General features: G+C 41.0%; 1 protein-coding gene across 1 annotated transcript in view; it reads right to left on the bottom strand.

Moving 5' to 3' along the window:
* Positions 1-25,250, bottom strand: part of slc25a26 (solute carrier family 25 member 26) — a 60,723-nt gene that overhangs the window by 25,477 nt on the left and 9,996 nt on the right. Inside the window, exons 4-5 of the mRNA XM_053316425.1 lie at positions 23,281-23,385; positions 22,706-22,753 (exon numbers count right to left, since the gene is read on the bottom strand). Of these exons, the coding sequence (XP_053172400.1) occupies positions 22,706-22,753; positions 23,281-23,385 (153 nt within the window). The remainder of the gene's footprint in view (positions 1-22,705; positions 22,754-23,280; positions 23,386-25,250) is intronic.

Genomic DNA, 25,250 nt, shown 5'->3' with positions numbered 1-25,250 from the left:
TACATGAAGTGAGGGCCTCTCACTCAGTAGTAACACCAACAGGAACATCAGAAACTGTATGCCAATCCATCCGAAACACCTCTGACATATTCATTCACAATAAACATGAAACCTTTTGAAGTAGTGGATAAACCTGTTATTCCCCATGCTGTTTTTTTTACCATCATTATTTTTGTTGTAAAATGGACCAAAGCTTTCTCTTTTATTAAAACATATGATGGATTTCACATACAATGTTTTACAATGACACAAGCATAAACATTAGTTTAAACATTTTAGGGATACAATGCACTTCAATTTTTGTGAATTAATACTGATTGTTATTTTTAAATATTATAAGATCTGAGATTATATCAAAAATAATACATTGTGAAAAGTTTTGATTTAGTGATTGTGTCAACACCAATAAACTGAATAATGCCTAATATATAAATAAAATGTCCCCATTAAAATACATTCCAAACAATAGATAACAAAAATAATATTTTATGTTGGAAGCAGCTTCCACTCTTCTCACTTTTCCTATATGGTTGATTCTAACCGTCTTCTGTCACCAGCTGCAAAATACAGCATGAAAACCTTCTCCTTCACATCCACGTGAAGGCAGTAGGACATATGTTGATACTTCTGCTGCCTCCCATTTAAGAAGTGCTGTGTCACAGCACAGTGCCATTATGTATAGCCATTCACTGTGGGTAGCTTGTAAAAAGACATGGAAACTACACCAGACCCCTACAAAACGTATAACCTCTCATACCTCTACACACAGACAGGTCTGTTTTAAGTCTGTTTTCAGCCTGTTTGTGCGGAAGGTGTCAGATTACCAGGCCTCATAAATCCTGAGCATCATGACGGCCTTTGCACGTTTGGTAAAGAAATTCATGTTTTATTTTTGCAAATGCTGCAGATGACATTTCAGAATACATGTGACCATTTCAACCATCAGATTCAGTACAACTATAACTGAAACAGTATCCGTTTGATGTGATCACATGAGCGGCTTCAACAAACTGAGAATATATTAGTCACCACACCCTCTGATCTATATTCCACTCAGACCTTTTGCACATTGCGCTGCTGCACATACATGAACCAAAATAGCAGATGTGTTCGGAGAAGCCCACACAGCCTGTGTGTCATAAAACATTTGCAAAGTCGATTTTGAAAATAATACATATAGTATTGGTGTATTGCTACTTTTTTTGCTCATTACTGCCCCCAACTGTTGATCAGTTGAAGAGCATGAACTTGGTTCTTTGGTTATCCTGTGCAGCTTGTGACTGATCAGCTTGAAAGCTCATGTATAGCTTAAGGACACTTTAAGGGGCTGTCTGGCTTTAACCGGTTGCAGCCACTGAACCAGAATTCAAGAGTGGGCACTTTGTCCAACTATGGCCAGTGGGTGATCTGCATGGTTTGGATATTCTAGTTACAGAGAGGTCTGCCACAAGTGTTGAGGGCACATTTAGACCTCAGCTATGTCATGGTAGACTAGCACACAGCCATCCAGACAGCCAGGGCCGTGCTACGCTAGGCTAGCATGGAGGCAGCCAGGACACATAAAATCCCACTGCTCCCTGGTGCTAACTGCTGACTCTGTCTCATCCCCCCGCCTCATATAATGCCCCAGCTACCATGGCCTATTCAGCACCATGAAGCCAAGCCAAATTCCCAATGTGTGAATGTGATTGGGTGGTGGTCACTGAATCCAGGGTCGTTATGTTAACTCTAGAAGAACTTCAGAAGGACTTCATAAATTCCATGAAAAATGGAATAAATGCCTATTCACATCATCAGGACATAAACAGGATCCCACTGTTAGATCATCAACATGTTCACTTGCAAGGAAAATAAAAGAGAGTATGTTTTTATCTTGTTTTTGTCATTCTATACCAACTAAACATGTACCGTAGCTGTTATTTAAAGGATCAGTTAGCAGAAGAAAACACTACCCCTGAAGGCTGAGCAGCAGTAATGTTTATGTCCATTGAAAACAACTGAGGTTTTCCTCTGCCTGCCAAACCTTTACTAGCTCACTCAACTCCAGCTTGAGCCAATCAGCCGGCTTCCATGGCCATGTGAGCAGCAACCAAATCATAACGATAACCAGAGAGACCAACACACCCAGCGCGTTTAACACATTGTTGAGGTCAGAAAACTTGACCTGTCACGTGATATAAAAGGCTTATTCAAATACACACACACAAAAATGTGGTTAGGTCTAAACTAAAATATCTTACCACCTGTTTTTTGGGGATTTCTTCTTTAGAACCACCATCAGCAGTATAACATTTAAGTTTCAGAGCAAACACCAGAACCTGAAATACCGGTATTGGTGTATATGTTGTCCAATATCAACCGATATTCCTTTATGTACATAATTATGCTTTTGTTGTTTTTTTTATTTATAGCTATCTATAATTACTAAAGTTTACTGCGTCAGTACATTGATGTCATTTCATAAAATAAAGATCATTATTAAATAGTAATCATGCCTCCATGACATATGTTTGTCACAAGTGTCATAACCACATTTGAAGGATCATTGCAAAAAAATGTGTGTTTATGTATATATGCTGTGTATAAGATTATCAGCTGATACATCAATATCAGAATGTTTTTACTCCTTAATATCGGTATCGGCCCCAAAAGTCCAGTATTGGTCGGGCCCTGATGGATACTATCCAAAGTAGTTTGTGTTAATTGCTAATAAGCTAGTATTAGCAAGCCAACACATTAAAGAGATCAACTTTAACCCTGCGTTAAACATTGCATCCATCTCATTAATCTAAATGTGTCTGACAACCCAGTATTGAATTGGGAATGCCAACCCAGAACGCTCTAGTAAAACAATGTAGCATCATCTGGCAAAAACGTTTAACCAGGTTCAACTTTTGCTACAAACGTGATGTCACCTGACCAGAGGCGGCTGTGTTGACCAATCATATATACGTGAGCACACGTTCCTGTTGATTACCTTGTAATGTAAATTGGGCATTTCTACCGTTTACCTCGCTATTGTTGCTACCAAAGGGAAAACAGTTGCCGCCAAGATAACTGCCCAGAGTTGTAAACTACTGTGTCATAAACCTCTGTGCAGTGTTTTTGGAGCCTGATAAGCCTTCAAATTCACTGATCTGTTACTTAATCTGGACTTCCTGGAACCTATTCCATGTCTTGTCTGTACCATAAACATGTCCCTCCCCCACCAACCCTAACTAGAATACTTTAAAGAAAACACATTTTTGAGTAGGAAAAACCTACTTAGACCCTGAGGCGCAAAACTAAGTTAATTTTACCCTGTTTCACTCTATTCCTGAACTGAAGTTTTCCTGAAATCATTCAGCTGGCTGTGGACAAATCCTCTACTTACACTTGTGTTCTCTTTTTCTGTTTCTAGTGTCTACTCTGTAATTTCTGGCCCTATCCTACTATCTAAACTACATCTTCAATGTCCTTCCAGACCTCAATCCAATTCTCTCCATCTACCATCTTCTCCACCCTACTGACCACTCCCTTCTCTTGTTCTACTCATGCTCCTTTTGAAAGTAAAATCTCAGCATACAAAGAATCACAACTGGTCATCTCTAAGACTAAAGCCACTGTCACAATACCATACCTTTTTTTTGTTGTTGTTGAAATCATACCAAACTTTGGCTCTGCTACTTGGCCATAAAGTGAGAACTTTGTTCCAAGAGCTCAGAAGCATCTGCTCCCAAAGCCCACAAACATCTGTGTCATCCAGCTGGCCTCCAGGGACAGGATTCCACTGCTGGGAAACACATGACCGCCTCTCTCACAGACCTGCTATCCTCCATATGTGTGTGTGTGTGTGTGTGTGTGTGTGTGTGTGTGTGTGTGTGTGTGTGTGTGTATTTCAATTTTGTAAGAAAATGTCAATGTGCTTAATCATATTTAAGCTGATGTGCATGTGTGTCTTGAAGAGCGGCATTATATGTTTGCTAGCTGACACATTTCGTAAATGATCAAAGTTGACAGTGCCACTTGCTGTGACTGTCAGGTACTATATTATACCAATATGGAGATGTCTGCTGTGTCATTCTGCTGACAGTGCTCCAGTTTGTGTGTGTGTGTGTGTATGTGCGTCCTTGCCAACTGTATAAGCGCTAACTTTATTAGCATTCAGAGAGGCTTCGGGCTGTCACAGGTCCTTAGGCGCTCAGCGGAGGGCAGGAAAAACACATGTCAAAATATATTCACATTGAGCCTGATTGCAGGCAAGCCAGTTGGCTGCAATTTGACAAATGACTTTTAATAGGTCATACTGCTGCCTGTGCATACTAATGAGTATTCAAAGGGAGAGAGAAAGAGTTAGGGAGATAGATATTAACACAGAGAGACAAGTAGACAAATGTATAGATGGCCAAACCAACAGATGAGAGACATTATTCATCTTTTCCAATAGATTCCTTTCCAAAAAGTACTTCATCCTTAAATATTTGGACTTTTCCTACTTTGTAACATCTACCTAGTGCTACTGAGGACTGGCTCTCCAAAACTAACTTAACAGAAAACCACAATTCAGATGCTTTCCAACAAAATGTACCAATTGATCTCAGCGTGTCTACAGCCCCACATAAGATGATACAGCATTATATCATCTTGATGGTACTGAGCAATAAACATTAACAATGCACAAGAGACTTCTTAGCCAGTATCCACAATAACTACTGATTGGCTGATAAAATCAATACAAAAACAATAGGGCGACCAAAACAAACATCCAGTGGACCATTAATCACAGCTCAAAGCTCTGTGCTGCTAATTAACTACTTCAGTTTGACATTATGTTACCACAAAATGTTTGCCATGAATTAAACTGACTACAGAGTCTACAGCCATGCTAGTGGCTCTGTGATGATACACTTATGCAACAGAGCTGCTTTGAGTGAAATGCTTACATCAGCATGCTAATACAGCAGGTGTTATTTTTACTATGTTCATCAACTTTCTTTAGCGTGTTAGCATATTAACATCTATAAAGCTGTGGCTGATTGAGGTGCCATTACTTTTGCAGGTATTTGGTAACAATCGAATTATTACATTTTTGACCTGATGGTGGCGCTAGAGGAAAATTTGAGGGAACTCCTACATTATTACAATTCAACCTGTGGTGGAAATGCCTGTATCAAATCTCATTGTATCCATACAGCCGTTGTTGAGACATTTCACATAACCACAAATGTCAACCTCATGGTGGATCCCTAAAGTCATTACGATTCATTGTCTGAGAATCATGAACGTCTGTACAAAATATTGTGCCAATCCATCTTGTAGATGTTGAGATAAGTGAAAGCAGATCACCTATTCCATCCCCAGCTCGGCAGTATAAATCTGTGTGGGGAACATGAAAAAGCAGCACTTACCCCCCCCCTCCGCCTCATGACCACCACCGAGGTTTCCATAAGCAAGGCTCTTAACCCAAACTACTCCAGTGGAGCTGCTCAGTGGCTGGCAGTTCAGACTGTGGTTGTACTGGGCAGTTTCCAGGTGTGAATGTGTGCAAGTGTGTGAGACTGTTAAAAAAGACAACAACTTTGACCTCATGATGGTGGAAGAGGAATAGGCAGGAAATCACCACAGCAGGCTTCATTCTTTGGTCATCATGGATATCTGAACCAAATTTCAAGGCAATCCATTCAACAGCTGTTGAGATATTTCAGTCTGAAGCAAAGTGGTGGACCGACTGACCACTATCCCTACAGCCACACCGTGGCTAAAAATGGATGATGATTTGAATACAGCCTACTATTTTACTGTGGTTAGTGTACAAACAATTATGTGTCCTGATATAGAAAGAAAACAGACCCAGAGGAGTCAGTTTGTATATCAGAAAACTGTCCACAAGTAATAACTTGAAGATTATCACTTACAGCATGCACTGAAGTGAACTAAAGTCACACAAATTCAAATTCTTTTTATAACACTGAAAGCATATCCCTTTACACAGTGGATAGTTCACAAGCATTCTCAAAGACACACTGAAATCATTGTGATTAATCAGATTTTGGCTGTGATGCCAAATCTTATGGAAACCAGAGACTCTTTTTTTCCTCTTGAAATTATACCCATGTAAGCAGTAATTTCTGTGGAAACTCATGTTTTATAAAAGCCAGTATACCTTGGATGACATTGTTTACTGTCATTACGATGACAGAATAAAAACCCTCCCTCATTTTATGGCTATTGTATGAAATCCCAGACACAAATAACACTACTATAAAAGATTCACACTTTAACTCAGTCAAGACACTGTGGTGCAATCCTGAACCCGACAACTTAAGTGCTCCTTCTGCTCCGTTCTTGCCACCAGATGTGGAGCAAATGAGCTAAAGAGCAAATGATTCATGAGCCAGAGACGTCTGCTGGATCTTCTGTTAGTGCTTGATACTGAATGACCATTCCAAATCCATTTGGCAAAACCTCCTAAACCCGTGGATTTGGAATTCACCAAATGTACCATTTCAAATGAGACCATGTGTACTCCCTCAAATTCAATTTATCCGCAAAATAAAATGAACAATGGCCTCTTTGAAATGTTTAAGTATACTTTTAAGAAATCCTGATTCACTAAAGAGTTCAGATTGAGATCAGAGCAACAGTTTTACTGTCCAGTTAACCTCCTGCCCTTCATTCTATTAAAGTGTTTTACAGTTGTAGTTCTTCAGTCTCAGGAGAGGAGAGGAGAGGAGAGGAAAGAACTGGAGAGGAGAGGAGAGGAGAGGAGAGGAAGGGAGGAGAGGGGAAGGAAGGAGGAAAGAGGAGAGAAAGGATAGGAAAGAAGAGAGGAGAAGAGAAGGGAGGAGGAAAGAAGAGAAAATGAAATGGGAAGAAAGGGGAGGAGAGAAGAGGAGAGGAAAGGGCGGAGTGGAGAGGATAGAAGAGGAGAGGAGAACTTTTAAAAGAAAGCAGATGGGAGTCAGATGTTGAAGCTATCAGCAGCAGCCTTAGTCAAAGTGCAGAATCACTACAGGCCTTGTGAAGACCAAGACACACACACACACACACACACACACACACACACACACACACACACACACACACAAAAAAAAAATCATACGGACTGGCCTGGCAGAGCAAAGCCTTGAGTCTAAGTCCACATTTATTACCTGCTAATGCAACAGGGCTGCAAGCTGGATTTACTTGCCAAATTCATACAAGCGCGCACACACACTCGTACTAACATTCAGACACACCCACATTCCATCTCCCGTGTGTCACCAAAGTATGACGAGGGACCGACTATGGTGACACACTGATAACAAACAGACAGAGATCAGATTTTAATATGTTGAAAGTTGATTGAGACATTAATCATGTCAGACAGACAGGTGCTGTTGGACATCTCCGTATGTTACTGTGCCAAATGTTCAAACTCGATCACAGTCAGTCACTGAGCAGTAAGAAACCAGACCTGTTTGTCTCTCTGCTGATGGACAATCTGGATGAATATACACACAACACACACACACACACACACACACACATACACACACACACACAGAAAAAAAACTAAAAATAAAAAAACTGCACAACAAGAATTGCCTTCAAGCTAAAGTACACACAAACACACACACACACACACAGGCACGTTGCTGGTTAGCACAATTCTAATGAAGTATGACAGATATGCGATAAGGATGCATGTTGCAATACCCTGAGCTCTCACTAAACGGTGAGTGGGGGCAGCAATTATTTCCCTAAAATAACTCCAGCTGGACTGTTTCTGAACACTAGCTCGGCAAGGATATTAAATCAATATATATTTGGAAGTATGTTTTTAATATTATTATGATTCTGAATGCAGATCACGTAGAGTTGAGCAAAATACCACATTAATTTAATTTTCTGTTTTTGTACAATGTGTATAATTGTTACAACATGCTCGACAAGGTTACTTTTACTCAACAAGTGAAAAAAAACAAAAAAAACAGACGATGACATCATCAGCTGTCTTGGATCAAAAGACACAACACACACACACACACACAACATTTAGAACTGATAGTTAAACGTGTTATTCTACATTTTGAAAGTAAATAATGTAAAAGATTTACTTTTTTTGATTGTAATGGGGAACTCCTCATTCACAAATGCTGTTTTTCTAAAATTACATATAATAATTAAATGTTACAAATTTGAATCTTTGAAGTCCTGAGTCTTTATAATCTGTTATTTTTTCTTTCTATTGTCATCCTTTTTTCTTTAAATACCATTTATACATTGACTGTAAACTCCAGTTAAAATAAAAAATGGGAAATGTATTTCGATCAATAAAAGTCCTGACCAAACAAAAAAAAAAGAAGGTTAGCTGTAAAATTTGACCTTTTCTTCGGAATGATAATTTGGACTGAACAACTTTACACAATCATTTCACTACACAGTTCCACTGGAAGTTGATTAAGTGATAATATTGTATTATCATCCAACCGCATTACGCTCCAAACACCAGTCAAGTACTTTAATGATGTGACAGAATTTACAGAGCAGAAGCTATGCTGCAGTATCCCAATATAATTTTCCAGCATCATGCCTGTTTAATCTATATATGGGCTCTTAATTATTTTCCTGTTATGGTGATCCTGTCCTGCATGCACATATGACCTAATATCACACCTACTATCTGCAGTGACATTGCAAAAACCCTGGCTAAACATAGGAGCACAGCAGGAACTTGTGTGTGTGTGTGTACAGTCCAGTAAAGGAGACAGAGAGACTCTGTGTGTGTGTGTGTGTGTGTGTGTGTGTGTGTGTGTGGGGCACCTAAGTACACCTTTGGGACAGAGGGGTTCAAGGCCTTTTAAATAAATAAACAAACACATAAATAAAGTCAATCGATAGAAGGAGCCTGATCCGGCACTCTGGGCCTGTGTTTGGCCTCTCACTTCATAAGAGAGGCCTGGGGGAGAACGAGAAGGGGGGGAGGAAAGGAGGGGGAACTGAGAGTGCCAGGGAGAGGGTAGCGGGGAGAAAGAAACAGAGAGAGAAGGTTGGATTACTTCTCTCTTGGTGGTTGTATAGTGCTGGTTAGTGGAAGCCAAGGCCTGCTCTCCCTCTTACAGAAAACAGACCGCCATATGCTGTCTCAGTTTTAGCGCGCACACACACACACACACACACACACACCTGTTAGTTCACTCCCCCGAGGCAAACTTCACACAAATCATACGCCTATCCAAACACAAACCTGTAACACATACAAAGCATATCTCCCCTCGTGCTCAGCTCAGTTCCTCCGAAACCTACATTTGTCACAGATTAGGGAGTGTCGGAGGCTGCGTGGTTCTGTGCATCCTGCAGCATGAGCACGTGTCCCTTTAAGGCCTAGATGCTGTGTAACTATGAGGAGTGTTCAGCCTTAAGCGACTAGCAATCACTCATCCAGGCCTTTCCAGCTCCCTGGCGCTGTAAAAACTAGAACGAGTCTGACTGCACTTGCTGAAGAATTCCACCTGACAGTTTTGAATGCCAAGGGCAGCACGGAGAGAGAGAGTGTGTGTGTGTGTGTGTGTGTGTGTGTGTGTGTGTGTGTGTGTGTGTGTTTAAACTAGCCAAACTAGGGAGAGGTTTGAGCCCCGGCACATCTTCGGCGAGCCAATCAAATCGCAGCTGGCCCCGGTTCCCATAAGCCGCCGCTGCAGCCCGGTGAATGTCATCGCGGGGCAGTAATATTCCCGACAAATTAAGACTTGTTCTGAGGTGAGTGGGGGGGGGGGAGCGAGCGGGAGAGTAGGGAAGGGAAAGAGGGAGGAGAGGAGGTGGAGGTGGTGGAGGTGGTGGAGAAACAGTGCGCTGGCAAAGATTCAAGAGAGCAATTCCATCGACATGAGAGAAATGCTTCCCAGAAACTCTGAATAATATTTATGTTGTGCTGGTGAATTTTTTTTTCCCTCTTCCTCCCACCTGTGTGCAGCTTTGTGTAGCTTGTTGCTTCAAAATGGACGTGTGATACCACTGAACAGGCAGACACAAAGGGGAAAAAAACACTAACTCCCTTATCAACAGACACCTGATACTTCTTTTTCTCTGCAGCCTTTAATGAAAGGAGCTGAAGTATAGCTTGCTGTTCAGTGACACAAAAACATAAAAAGTTAAATACTGAATGCTTTTATTGGCTCTTCATACTCAGTATTTATTATGAATGTTATAGGCTTAGTATTTTTTCATTTGGTTAAAACATGACAGTATGGATCTGTCACAGCCATTGACAGATGATGTCGATGGCAAAGTGCGTATTAGCCAATGAATGGTGGTTTGGTGTGACACAGGATGCCCGGAGGGTCAACCAATTAGCTGTTGACAGGAAGAGAGATGTATGGCTGCCTGAGGAACTGGCTAAGGCTGGGGGAGTCAGACGTGGGAGAGTGGACTGAGAGTTAATGTGTTGATGCAGGCTAAAGCATGTGAAAATGAGAGGGTGCTTCTATAGATTTAGCTTCTCTAAACAGATAGTTGAAAAAGAGAGGCTACGGAACACTTCTATTATACATCAGTTAGATTTTTGGGGAGCTCCTCGGTTTTAGCTGCGAACCACAGTTGGGTTAACATTGTGTTTTTCCAATTGTGCTTACCTCTATTTAGATAGATTTGAGAGAAAACAATGAGCCACATGATGGCAACAACACTAACCAACAGCACAGAATGAGTTTCAATGTAGATGATTTATGTTTTAATTTTGCTATGGACACCAGACAGACTCCTGAGTCGGTATGTTCTAAGACAAACTGAATAGAACAACAGAAGAAACATTGTGGAGTTTTTTTTACAAGTTACAGGCACCGGGGAAGCCATATGAAGCCTTGGCCAGAGGTGAATCAACAGCAGTGTATAATTGAGCCACTTCCACTGCTAACCCTGAAAGATTAAAAGTGACACAGCCAGCAGCACAAACCAAGCAAGGATAACTTGACCCAAATGAAACTTAAAGCTTAATCAGCAGAACAAACCAACCCGTTATGGCGTGGTGAACTTTACCTTGTGATGTTGATTTCTGTGAGATTCTATCCCAGACAGCAGCACAAAGGAATTCTGAATTTGCGTGCCACCACAACATAATACAGGCTTTCTCAAATAAACAGACAGAAACAAAGAGTATTTACAGAGACAAGAGAGCACATAACTATTAAGTAAGTGAGTGTGTAACCAAACATTTGGTTTTACAGCCCACAATATACAAGCATGAGCTCATATGGCTACTAACATTGTTAGCGTAGCTTAGCTGCTAATGTTAACCAGTTACTAGAGCCAACATTTATTGTTTAGGCAAATAAATGTCTGTATTTTATAGTTGTTTTGTATGTTAACCGTGCTGCACATGCAAAAATATGCATGTATACATACATGCAAAATAGTGTTGGGCAAAATATTTGCATGCTGGTTATGGTTTACTGTAACTGGATGGTGTCACGCAAGTGCAGCGTTAACGAATGCTGGGTATTTAAATAATACTTAACGACACCTGGACAATGAAAGCAAAAAAGAAAGTGTTTCTATTAATGCAGGTTAACATTTTATCCTGTTCTATATCCACAGTAATGATGTGAGAGTTTCCCTTTAAAGGGCTAAGAGGCAAACTAGAGTAAAACGGACAGGAAGGGTCCAGAATAAGTCCGCTTGCTTTAATCTCTCCAGCATGGCACACACACACACACACACAAACAGACACACACACACACACACACACACACACGTGCGCGTATGAAAACACACACATGGCAGTGGTGCGGACACATACACACACTATGTTCTCTGGGAGCAGTGCCCACAGCAATAAAACACAAACCACAGTCATTCCAGCTAACCAATCACTGCCTAAGGGCCAACTGAAATGTTTCTCGCACAGACACACACATGCAAACATATCTTATCGGCTGGGAATCAGATAAGCACAGCAGCAGCACAGCTGGAAATAACAGAATCCCTGTAGTGAGAGAAGTGTATACTGGCAGTATCGCAACAAGTTTGAAAACGCACATGCACACACACACACACACACACACACTACACAGATAGATGAGTCAGTCAAACAAAACCTTGTATGGACCTGATCAATCCGTTACAGGCCTGAACGAAAGGCTGCACAATATAAACCTGAGCTTCACTCTCATTAGTGAAAATGAAAGCACTAACCCTTTATGCGTGTAAAGGGAATGTCAGGGGATCAATAAAGTCATTCAGATTTATCCTTATGTTAACCTTTAATAGCTTTATCAAATTTCTTGGCAATCCACCCAATCATTGTCTAGATATTTCACTCGAAACCAAACCTGTTGACCTCATGGCAGAGCTAGAGGATCATCATATTTCAGTCTGAACCAAGGCAGTTGACCAACTAACCAACTAATCAATATTACATATAATAATACATTTGTACAAATGTGCTGGAAATAAGTAGTAATTAAACAAAAGGTATTTTACAAGTATGTTCCTTACTTTTGGGAAATACTTTTTCATTGTTGACACCAAACCTTCACAAAAGAATACAATCTTTCATTCATCAGAGATGGTTTAAATGACTTGTGGTATATCAAGCACAGATATTAAACCATACATGTAACCCCTGGACTCTCATATAAACAGCCTCAGCACTGCACTGCTGTGAATGTAGATGAGTGTTGAATTATGAATTGGTTTGAACTCCTAACCTCCGTCGGGGTTGAGTGAGGTAAACGCCCGTGGTGCGGGTGACACTTTATATTTCTTTTTTTCCATTGGACATTAAGCAGTGACATCACAGACTGACCCTTGACATTCAGGTGGTTTGTTCCAGATGCTTTCAGGTCGTAAGTACTGCTGCTAGCAGGATGATGGTTGTGGCTGAGGAAATGGGGGCAGGCATATGGCTGGGGGGTGTGGGGGGTAGCAGGGTGCTGCTTCTGGAGAACCTCATATGACTGTCTGGAAAAAGGGGCACTTATGCAACAGCAAAACTACACATACAAAATCAGTCCTTCAAATCATGATGTTACTGAAAAATGCAATTATTTAAATTCGAAAAGCCTATTGAAATCATAGGATGTCATGTTTTACATTGAATTGAATGTGTGTGTGTGTGTGTGTGTGTGTGTGTGTGTGTGTGTGTGTGTGTGTGTGTGTGTGTGTGTGTGTGTGTGTGTGTGTGTGTGTGTTATCCTCTGCAGATGTCCATTATTTTCATGTATGACAAAAGTAACGAGTAATGAGTACATGTAAAGTAAGGTAACTAGTTACATTACTAGTTACTGCAAAAAAATAGTGGAATTATATAGGTAAGAGGGGATCTAGGAGGAGAGAAAAGTGAGCTAGATGGATTTTCATCGTTGCTTCTCATGAAAGAGTAGCAGTGCTGTTAAAAAAAAAAAGTTAGGTTAACCTCTAATTACTGGGTGCTTCCCCATGTCTGGCTATTGCTACAGTGCTGATTTATCCTCCTTCCATTCTGTCCTGTCACTCCACGATCAAGTGAGACTAAGATGTTATAGTGGATTTGACTGAAGGGTTAATTCATGTGCAGGTTTCTATTCTAATACAGTGGCTTTATAACAGGCTGATTGACTGAGATGGTAACCTGAAGTTGAACAGATGTCCAAGTCACACAAAATCTGCATTGCAAATACTGCCGTCAGGGGAATAAGGCATCACTCTCAATATTGTGTACTGGCAATAGATTCCAATATACAGGAGCGTACTCTTGACACTTATTTCCTTCCACATGACATTCAACCCGCTGCTTGTCCTATTCCCTCCATTCTCGACCTACCGCCCCTCTGTTGAATACCCTCCCACCCCACCACCACCACCTCCCCCCTCCCCCCTCAGTCCCTTGCCAGGCTGACAGGGCTGTGTGTTATTAGAAACACATGTGGAGCGCCAAAGGTTTTCTGCTCGGATTGAGACAAACATGCATAAAGTTGTGGGAAGCAAACATAGCCCCGAGACCCGGGGAGACACACTGACTAGCGTGGCCTCCGTGGTCATGTCCACAGCGCTCACACATTCACAGACGGACAAACACACACGCACACAGTGGAAGGGAGAAGCACAAAAACAACTATAGCTGTCAAAAACAAACTGCCGGAAAAATGTCTGGCAGTACAGATTAGCAATAAGTCTTTGCATAAAAAACGCTGAAATGCACAGAGAATCCCTGCATTCCAAATTATATCTGCAAATGATGGATTTTTTGAATGGACTCGAGTGCTCAGTGGGGACAAACGTACTTAACACAAGTGTGTGATCCATGGGTCTCAGTGGCACAGCCTTCAAATGCATCATCCTCAGCAGGGAAGCACAGAAAACCGTGCGTTGTCCCCCGGCCAAGTCTGCAGTGAGCAGAGAGCACGCGTGGGGGTCTGACAGCATGGCAGCTAAATCCTTAAGCCCATCCGACTGTAGAACTCATCAATGAGACCACATGTTGATCTAAGGGAGGTTAGTGTGGTTTAGTCAGATTTGCAGCAAAAGCCAGCGTTGCCAATGTACACCTAAGAAAGGGACTAAAAATGAGAAGATACAAATGTACACACACACACACACACACACACACACACGCACACTAATGTGAATGACAGGTGCAGCCAGTCATTGTGAAAAGGAGCCCATCCAATCCGTCATCCAGAGTGGCAGTGGGTGTGGACCATTAGTCCCTGGAGTGACGTGTGTGTTAAAGTGATAAGATATCATGCAGTGACGAAGAGGAATCAGTCTCTGCAGGTAAAGAAGGCCATCATTCTTCTAACAAGGGTCTGATTCAGCCAGGGCCAGCATTCAAAAATGATATTCAAGAAGGTAGACAGAAAGAAATGTATCAAAGAAACAAACAACTCACAACAGGTTGAGGCCTCCATACAGTTGCAGTTGGCTGCCTTTGGTTTCCATGTGACATCGTTTTAAATATGTCACCACAATGTGAAGTTGAGCAGTAGTATCAGACCAACATTATCAATTTCCTCTCTTTCTTTTTGCAAGCTGGAAGTGAGCATGCTTATCAGTGAACTCCAGATACAGATACAGTGCAATCATCATGATGCCCAGTGCAAACTGTTCCTGATGTACAGAGACAAATTGCTGATGTTGATAAAAACCTAAATTAATAACATGCTGTCTTCAAGTATGTTTATTTACATTACCATTAGCTGCAGACCACTGTATGTTTAATTACTCATTATGTGACGATTTAAGGGCTACACTTAATGTCTGTCTTTTTTTTGTGGATTAGTGATTATAAAAAACTTGAGCTGTGTTTCAGGAAGGATTATTTTGTGTGGAAGATTTTATTTGTACAGCCTGGATCAGAAGATAAAGTTCTTTGTAATGGAAGATTTTTTTTTCCTTGTCTATGTTTGACATATGTTTCACCACTGCAACTGTACTTTGTTGTCTTGGTAGTAAAGCCAGACAGATATATCGGTCAGCTGATATTATCTACCAATATTGGCCTATCACAGATATATCGGTATTGGCAAATATGTGCCGATACTTTTTTAATTTATAAAAGGCAGCATTTAATGTATATTTGATCCTTTTTCTTAATTCAAGTTAAATATATGTACATGTTTTTTGTTATGTTTTGTTATTTATAGTTATTTATAATTCACATTGAAATTTACTGTTTCAGTGCACTGATGTCCTTTTATACAATAGTTTATTGTTAAACTTTAGAATATCACCCCTTCATTACATATCTTTGTAACAATTGTTTGACAACATTTAAGAGATCGATGCAAAATTTTTTATCAGATGTCATTGAAATATCTTTTTTTTTTTTTACCCCTTATCCTTAATATTGGTATCGGCCCTAAAAGTCCAGTATCGGTCAGGCTCTACTTGTAAGTTCATGTTGGCTGGGCAGAACTAACTAGCTAGATGCATTAGTGTTAATAATATACAGTAGCAGCATGGTAAGTAGTAAAGGTGGTTTTGCTGAGCTGCTGTTGGGCTGACAGAGAGGCTGCACCTGTTTTCCTGCTTGCTTTCCTTGTTATGAGCAGCTAATCTCACCAACTGCCAGATTCTTTATCTTAAAACCAAATGAAGCGACAAAATTGCAATGTACATTTCTTTTCCTTTATTATCACTATTTCCTTTCCATGCACACTTTATTCAAGGGAATAGCAATCACATGAATACTAAAAAAAAGAGCCAACTGCCAGTCAGTCATTTTCTCATTATTGTGATTTATTAGGATGGCACAGATCTTAATGGTTAACACTGCTGCCTTAAAGCAAAAACAAAAAAAAAGGGGGGGGGGGGGGGGGGGTGTCATAGGTTTAAATCTCTCACCTGATCATTACCTTTGTACAATCCGCATGCATCCAGCCTCCCCTGGGGCTCTGCAGTAGCTGTGGATGCATGTTTTACCACAAGTTTTGAAAGAGGTTTTGCAATTTCCAAAAGTAGTGCAATATGTTTTAAGAAGGCAAGTATCTGCTTGACCTGACACTGTGCATGACACTGTATTTGTAAAGTAGACAGGCTACTGATTAATTTGGCTGCTTTAACTTCAGGTGCCAGATCAAAACCAGAGGAATGCTTAAAAAGAACCAATAAGCTGGAGGCACAGAGAGAAAAATCAGACAACAATCTTTACTGCCATACATTGTGTTTTGTGCCCTCTGCTTATCTCTCGCCAGCTCCGACTACATATGTCCTACAGCAGACAGTTCACTCATCACATCACGATGGCAGACTCTTCTATTGTTTCTCCATATCGCACAAACGGTCTAACACACACACACACACACACACACATACACACTCGTCTACAGGGTCAAGTCATGTCAAGGGTTGTATCTACAGAGGTCAACAGGTTTTCTCAGGCCTCTCAGTCTACTCATTGATCACATTGTAAACAGATAAGGTCACGCCGGTAGCTCACATTCTTTACAACGTTCACCCCTCAATGTCCATTCACCAATAGTGCCAAACTGTATTTTATAGGCAGTTTTTCTCCTGGCTTGCAGAGGCTGATAACGATCTCATTCTCCAAGTGTGTAATTGCAAACAGCTACAAATTGAAAATGGACAAAATGAAACGAGTAAAAAAGGCAAAAAAGTGTGAGTGAAAACAGTCTGGTAGGTATTATAATTCATTTTCAACCAGCAGTTTAATATTTTCCTTGGTTCCATTTCTCTTGCAGTGTGTTCTAGTGACATTTTCCATTTTATTTAATCCACTTCTCTTAAGCTTTTTAAGGTGTTGAAGCCATTCAGCAAAGAGTCGGTTTGCTGTCTGGCTCCGAGAGACTAATGGCAGCTGCTGTGATGAGGTCCAACTCTAAAACACAAAGCAGGAGGGAGCTTCCATTCCTTCACACATATCCCACAAATCCTGCCTTTACATACAGTATGGAGAGGAAAATAAACAATTTCTGCTGCCCCTGCCCTGTCTCTCTTCCTTCTTTCTGCTCTGTCTATCCTCTCCCTTTCTCTTAGTCATATGAGGGTGTATAAACATGAGCCTCTGTGGATCAGTGCGCACAGAGACAGGATATGAGAGTGATTCCCCTCACCTCTCCCTTTTGAACCTGCGTCACAAACGGTGAAAAGTGGCTCAATTCCAAAAAAGGGCCACGGAGGGGTCAGTTCGGCTCTGCTGCGTGCCTGTTGAGATGGTTTCAACCTCAGCATCCCAGCAGAGGAAACCAAACTCCCTCATTGCTCTGTGTGGATGAGCATAACTCAATATGCACGCACCAACAACTGGGCTGTCATTGCACGGCTGTGATTGCACATACCATACATGCAAACATGAAGACTCTCACATACACACACACACACACACACACACAGAGTTTCACCTCTGCAAAGCTAAATCCAGTATGACTGAAGCTGAGCAAAAGGGCAAACAACAAGGGAAATCACACACATTGGAGTGGATGTTGGACTTGGACTCTCAGGGGCCAAAAGGCAAGAATGTGAGAGAGAGAGTGAGAGTGAGAAAGAGTTAATAGTAATAAAATACTATACTAAACAAATCTCTGCAGCAAATTTTAAAAAGGATATTTCAATCTGCATAACTCACAACTTACTAACACATTTGAATGAAAAAGGTAAAAAAAATATGTTGTATGTATGCTCATCTGCAGTGTTTGAGCAGGTTATACTAAAGCCTGTGACACAAATAGCTATGTAACAATTTTTTTAAAGTAAATTAGTCAATAAAATATCAGAAAACTATGAAAAATGTAATTCCATATATCTCATCATGACGTCACCATTTTTCCCACAAACTCTCGTTTGTATTTGTTTTTGGCTTGTTTTGTTTTTTTTAAGATAATGTTTTTTGTCAGACAGAGAATTGGTGAAGCCGATAAAGGTCCTTGGTCTCCTTCAAAACAGATGTTGCTGTTTACATGATACACATTTTACTATAAAAACAGGGGGGAAAACTACAAATCCTCACATTTGAGAAGTTGAAAACAGAGACTGTTTGGCATTTTTGCTGATAAATGGTTTAAATCAGAGGTTCTCAAAGTGGGAGGTGGGCCGCTCCGGGGGGCTCCAAACAGCTTCAGGGGAGGCTCAGTGAAGGAAAATGAAAAAATATGACATAAGTTATTACATTAGTTATCAAAAGGAGATCACATAGAGTAGCCTGAATGTGTGTATGATTTGGTTAAAGACATATTTCAGAGATACACTAGTTTGGGGGGAATTTGACTGTTTTTCCCACTTTCCCAGAGTAAGAAACTAATAAATGCCTTCAGACAGACTTCTTTTATGCATTTGGTGTAGTAATGTCAAACAGGAATATCAGGATATCTAGGCTCAATTGTTGAGTGTCTATGGGATCAAAAAACATAACCATGATCCCATAGGCATCCAGGAATAGAGGGAAACTAAGCTAGTAAACTAAGGAGGGTGGGGGGGGGTGGGGGTGACCTTTTCTGGGCTTTGTCTGATGGGAGGCCCACAATCTCAGACTTTGAAAACCCCTGGTTTAAATGATTACCCGTTATCAAAACAGGGTTGTCATTTTTTTCGTTGACCATCTTATCCATTTGTCCACTAATCATTTTGGAGCATTAAAATCAGTTTGGATCGACTGTGCTCCAACTCACAACATAACAAACGATATCGCTCAGAGCCAGATCTAGACGTGATTTGAAACTGATCCGCTAAAGTCAGATCTAAAACAGGCCACAAATGCAGAAACCTCAGAATTGAGAGTGATGTAATTTGGTCTGTTGGTACTAGTGAAAAACTATCTCAGCAAGTCTTTTCTTTCAGCCAAAGCCTCTGATGGAGGGAGCAGAGAGGGGATTGAGCGGGGGGATTGAAGAGGAGAGGGATAAAGAGGAAGCAGAGGTGTGGTTGGGAGGAGTCTGGATAGAGAGGTGTTTCATAAGCCCTGCCGCCAGATCCTGGACCTCGGATTGCCAGGTCCCAGCTGTTGGGGTGGAGAAACTTTGAGGCTGATTCAGAGGCTGGCTAAAGAAAAATACATGCAAAACCATTAAAAGGGGGAGATGGGGAACGTATATTTCATCCTGTTGGCTAATTGTTCACTCTCACTTAACTTGTTTAATTACCGTCCTTGTCTGTGTGTTACCCCATTTAAAAATGTGAATAAAGGGATTTAGATAAAGCAGCTTTCAGATAAAGTAGGTGAAAGAGCACAAGGATATACTGTATGTAGCGAGGCCGTATGGTGTAGTCAATCAGCCGATGTTCAAGGTGCCTCAGTCGACTGAGTCAGACGCTGTCAGCTTCACTTATGCCGATCCCCCAACAGCCCTCATATCACCACATTACTAAATGACTATCTAATAACCCATCTCAGGCTCATTACTCAAACTCAAATTGGTGCAGTTCAGATCAAATCCAACATTACCTCACAGCGCTTCAGATAAAAAAAAACTAAAGGGCTCGCAATAAAGGAAAAAAAAACTGTAATTTTCACTGCGGTGACTGCTGCTCATAAATGTCATAAAGCAGGATTGTGTGACAAGGGGGGGTGGGAGGATGGTGGGGCAAGGAGAGAAGAGAAAGTAGAGAACGAGTTGGGAGAAGAGTGAAATGAGAGAAAATCAGGCACAGATATCTGAAGCAGTACTAATCTTAGCACGCCATCTAGTGGTGAGAGGTGGTATTATCCAAAAAATAAGAATTTGAAATCAAAGACTAAAATGACAAACCATGAAATATGAGCTAAGTCTAAGTTAATATATTTTCTATGTAAAGTATTTATTATTAACTGAATGTTATTCAGAGGCTCAGATCAATATAAAGAAAACATAACCAGCTTTTATCTGGAACTGCTGAACAGAGGTACTCTAAACATAAAAACCCTGAACAAGTCTTGCTGATGTTAATTATACACCCTGGTTTATTCAGACAGAATAAAGAATCTCATTGATTTCATGCTCTATTCAGCTGCAACCCAAAAGGTGCTGACTCAGCGGACAACTTGACAGTTTCTTTTAAGGGGAGATCACCATAAAGATTAATGTAGGGCAAACACAAAAAAGGATTTAATTCCCATTAGTCCACAGTTTACATATAGTTTTTGAATTAAACTTAGGTCCTTGTTGGGGTTGTTGTTTTAAAACTTATGTAGGTTGATATAATGATCTGGATGTGATTTGAATGGCCAAATCAGTCACACCTCCACTCCACCTTCCAACTCCAGCCCAGCCTCCCCACCGTGGTCGATCCTCTCACATGCTTACCTAACGCGCTATCATGCCCATCAGAAATGCCTTCTGAAGGCTGCTTAATGAATATATAGCACAGAGAGGACCCCAATTAGTCAGCCAGCGAGGGGGGAGGGGGCGCCACGCCATACCACATAAACAAACTTATCTTGACAGAGTCGCTTGGCCAAAGGAGGGAGATAGGCGGATAGCGAAGGAGGCTGAGAGAAAATGAATTACCTTCCTGACACACGTCAAAGCCAATCACCGCCGAGGATCCTTTGCCGTTCCCGCACCCCAAATCCCTGCCGCCACCATTGCATTTCATCTGCCAATGTTAGTATGCACACAGGCCGTGCGCCAGCCTCCAAATGTATTCATTTATTCACAGCCCCTCAGAGAAATCACAGTGTCTTGTTGTCCTTTTTTTCCCCAGCTGTCCAGATGGAATTTGCGTGAATAACATCAGTTTAGTGAGGCAGAAAATAAGTACAGGCTAGCACAGCGGAGGGGACTAGATTACGCCCTCACCCACCTCCCCAAAAAAAAAAAAGATGGAAAGACAAGTGTCACCTTCATATACTTCTTTCTCTCTCTACGTTCTCCTTTCTCGTTTTTCTTTTCCAGTTCTATTGAAACTTAGCAGGCGGTGTGGGGGGAGGGCTAAAAGAGTGAGATCCATACAGCTTTCACTACAATTATTTTGTGTTATCATGCACTGCAGGTGCAATTAAACAGAAGATCATGAATCAAAGAACTAGAGTGGCTTTTTCATTACAAAAAGGTGAGCGACCATCAAGGGAGAGTGGCCCAATGCTCATTTATCCTCGTTTTGTTTTGCATTTGTAACGCAACTAATTGCATTAATTAATCAGATGTACTTCCAATTGGAGGGAGAGCGCCTTGCCCAAGTAATTGAATGAGATGAAAGTGAGGGGGAAAAAATGTAAATCAATATTTCCAACCTCAATAAAGCCCAGGAGAAATTAAAATGTGTTCAGTCAGAAGAGTGGAAAGCCTCAATATTCGTCTAGCCTATCAAAAAGAATTCACAACACAGCCTTCAAGGAGTCGAGTAATTGTCTTAAGTATGAACTCTTGAAATTGATTTCAATGGAATTTGTAAGATGTGCTTTGCAATTGCCTGAGATTAAACTTTACCCACTGCCAAAGACAGACATACAAAGGTTTGCATGTGTTTAAAAACGTGTGCAAACTTGACATCATCTGCAAAAAATGTGCAAGCTGATCTACTAACACAGTGCACTGAGGTTTGCATCTATCAACTGTGCAAGATAATACGAGCTGTCCATTTAGTACGTTTGCCATAATGAATATGTAATATGGGGTGTTTTAACCCCAGTGTGCAAAATACATGGAGGAGAAAATGCAAATATGTTATTTAGCACACGCATTGTGATTTACCAAACCTGCAGGTATTATTTCTGATGGAAACTGCGTCTATAAATAATACCTTTGAAGGGCAGGTATTAACCGGATGCGCACTGCGCACAGATGACTGCTGTTACTGTGGAGAGGAGGAGACTGAGGCACAGTGATAGAATACGCACAGGACAGATTTTTTCCACCTGTGTCAATATTTTTGGAGTGGAATATTTTTGATTTGAACAGCATTGACTTTGTCACAAATACTCTCCCATATGTCTTTGTTTTTCTGGTAATATTTGTTGTTGTTATAACTCAATATATTAGTTAACCTTTTCCACTAGAACCTGATCACATTTCATTTTGTGCTTGCAGCTTTCTGCTCATCCAAACTCTCCATTCAGCCACGCAAAACCCTCATTTACATACTGCTGTCTCCACCCTGTTGCACCTGTTTTCATTTAAGAAGTTATTCTTAGTAGAACGAAACATGCAATCTATTGCACTGTGCACGCAATTCAGTACCCTTTATTTGGGATCACAGTAAATCAGGCCCAAAGTGTGTGATCATCTTTAGAACAGGGGTTTCACATTGGTTATCGGTTGATTACCATCACTGGTGAATGGCAGACAGAATGAGTGAGTGAGTAAAAAAGAAAAACATGAAGCTGAAAAAATCTTACCTCTCTGAGAACTGTACTCCCGTATCCTCTGTACAAGCCCCGAACACCCTGTTAAGAGAAAAAAGAACATGTCCACAAACATACACTGAGTCAATATAATATACACACGAGTCAATATAATATGATTGCATTCAATAAAAAAATTCACACTAGAAAATGATTTGTGCAAACAAGATGAAAAGAAGCACATGACAATAATGTATTACAAAAAAATACCAGCAAAGTTCAGAATCTTACAACAAGTAACTAAATAAGAAGGATTAATAATTAACCTGTGACAACATAACCTTAACTAGTTTATCTTAATCACTTTATTTGGACTGGACTTTACACCTGACATGTACTGTATCTAATAATCCCCCATTTCACAAGACAACTGTGTGTGCCAAAGCTGAACCAGGAAGTTGGCCTATGAACCCTGTTGCACAATTAGAGTGAACAATTTGGGAGATTATTTTACAGTTCAAAATAGTTTTCTACTCTGGGGGTTTGAGTACAATGTTATAATAAGAGTAATGAATACATGCACTGAATTGGAATTATTCCTTCAGAAAGTGCCTTTGATTGACACGTACCTCTTCTCTGAGTGTAGCCAGCAGTATGCGGTAGGTGGTGGATGAAGGAGAAGCCTGGGTCCTCTGTTTGACCACCTCTGTGGGCACCCGGATCAAGCATGCCACCTATAAAACGAAAAGCATGAGTTAAACAAACAAGCCCAACACTATCTGAAGGTGTTTGCTGAATATGTACAATCTCAATCTACAGTTCTGTATTTCCATTTAAAAAGGGGCTTTTTATATACATATTGCATTTAACTGCAGGTTAGTATGTGAGTGAAGACTCTTCACCCCCCACTGCTCCCTCGGGGGCCCTTCTGTTCTGCATGATACTAGCCTGCATATGTTTTTGCTACATGGCAGGTGGCCATGATATGGCATGGCCTGAGGAGAGCAATTACAGCGAGCTGGCAGGCTAACGAGTGCTTTAGTTGGAGTACTATTTGGCCAATTAACAAGCCAGTACACACAGCAGACATGACACCTGAGCAACAGGTAAAAAGGTCATCAGGTTGACTGTGTATCAGTGTCCAAAGAACATGCGCTTCCATCAAACACGCTGATAGATCCAGACACACATGCACACCTCAGTAGCCACACTCGCAGCAACAAGATCTAACCCATCCACCATATGTCAACAAAAATATGGACTGCCAAAAGCTAGTGAAGATAGACATGAATATTTATGCTTCATAACTCCCATCGCCCTGAAGGCAGGCAGGCAGGCAGGCAGAGCTGCCCACCTGGCGACTTGATTTCCCATTTATCCTGCATCGGAGCGGAAATACCGGCTAACGGCAAGCAATCTTACAAAGCGATTGGTGAACTGCCCCCCTGCTGTGACTCCCCTTGGTCATACAGATGCCAGTCTGCCTGTGCCACCCTTGCCACAGTATTGTGAAGCAGGGAGAGGGGGAAAGAGAGAGAGCGATGGAGGCATTGCAATAAAGATGAAATGCAACGCTTTCCTGTTTTGCTCCTTCCCCATCTCTCCACACTGATTTAGCATTTAGGGCCCAACGGTTTTAGTTTAGAGCCCTGGAGGATACAACAAAACTCTTTTGCTGTACTTTTTGTGAGGGAAAAGGCTATCCTGACAGCTGTTAGAGGGCTCACTCCTGTCAGCCACTCGTCCTCTCTGTCGTCTCCTCTGCCAGACAGCAAGGACAACTTATGAGCATGAACGTGAATATATGTGAAGCACAAAAAGAGAAAAGGATATGTCAGCAGCACTGAAGGTCAAGTGAAATCACAGACTGAGCTGAAGAAGACTTAACATGTGAACTTGTGCAGGCAGAGTTCTTACTCTTTAAAAATCTTTAAAAAAAAGTCTATTGATCATCATTTGGTCTCTATTTCAACTGAGTTCTCAGCCTCATTGTATCACATTGCTGCAGTATTTCTTAAAGAAAATCCATCTGTTTTTTTTCATAGACAAGAATACAGATACACGTTATTCTCTGGTATGAAATAGATTATTGTATATCAGAGCAAAACAAAAGCCTTAAATGAGTGTCTGAACAATTCAGTGCAATTTTTATTGGTATTTCAGGTGAGTATGATCATATGCTTACCACAGTGCAACAGTACCACCAAGTGGCCAAACATACACCTGCATGACCTCCTCACGATCACCAAGCTGGATGCATCCATCTCAGAGATCTCATTTACCCTCCCTTTGGTCCAAGTTACCATTTATAATACATTGTACATCATGTTTTCCCCAAACCAATTCTCCAAAAGGACCAGAGTAAAGCGGCTAAATAGAAAGAAAGTGGCTATGACAAGTAATTACTGACGTAATTGGATGGGGGGCCTGGAGTTGAGACGGCCTTTCCTCTCCTGTCACTGCAGAGGGGAAGGCAGAATGAGCCAGAGATTATACCTAATAAATTAGGGACATTGTTTATGTGGGAGTAATTTGCACGCCTAGGGGTGGGGAGAATGATGGTGAGTGGATAGAAGATAAAGTGTGCAGCCTCCAAGGC

This window comes from Scomber japonicus, chromosome 3, assembly GCF_027409825.1.
Source record: "Scomber japonicus isolate fScoJap1 chromosome 3, fScoJap1.pri, whole genome shotgun sequence".
NCBI classification, from domain to species: Eukaryota; Metazoa; Chordata; class Actinopteri; order Scombriformes; family Scombridae; genus Scomber; species Scomber japonicus.
The sequence above is the reverse complement of the archived record's forward strand: the minus strand, read 5'-3'. Positions and strand labels throughout refer to the sequence as shown.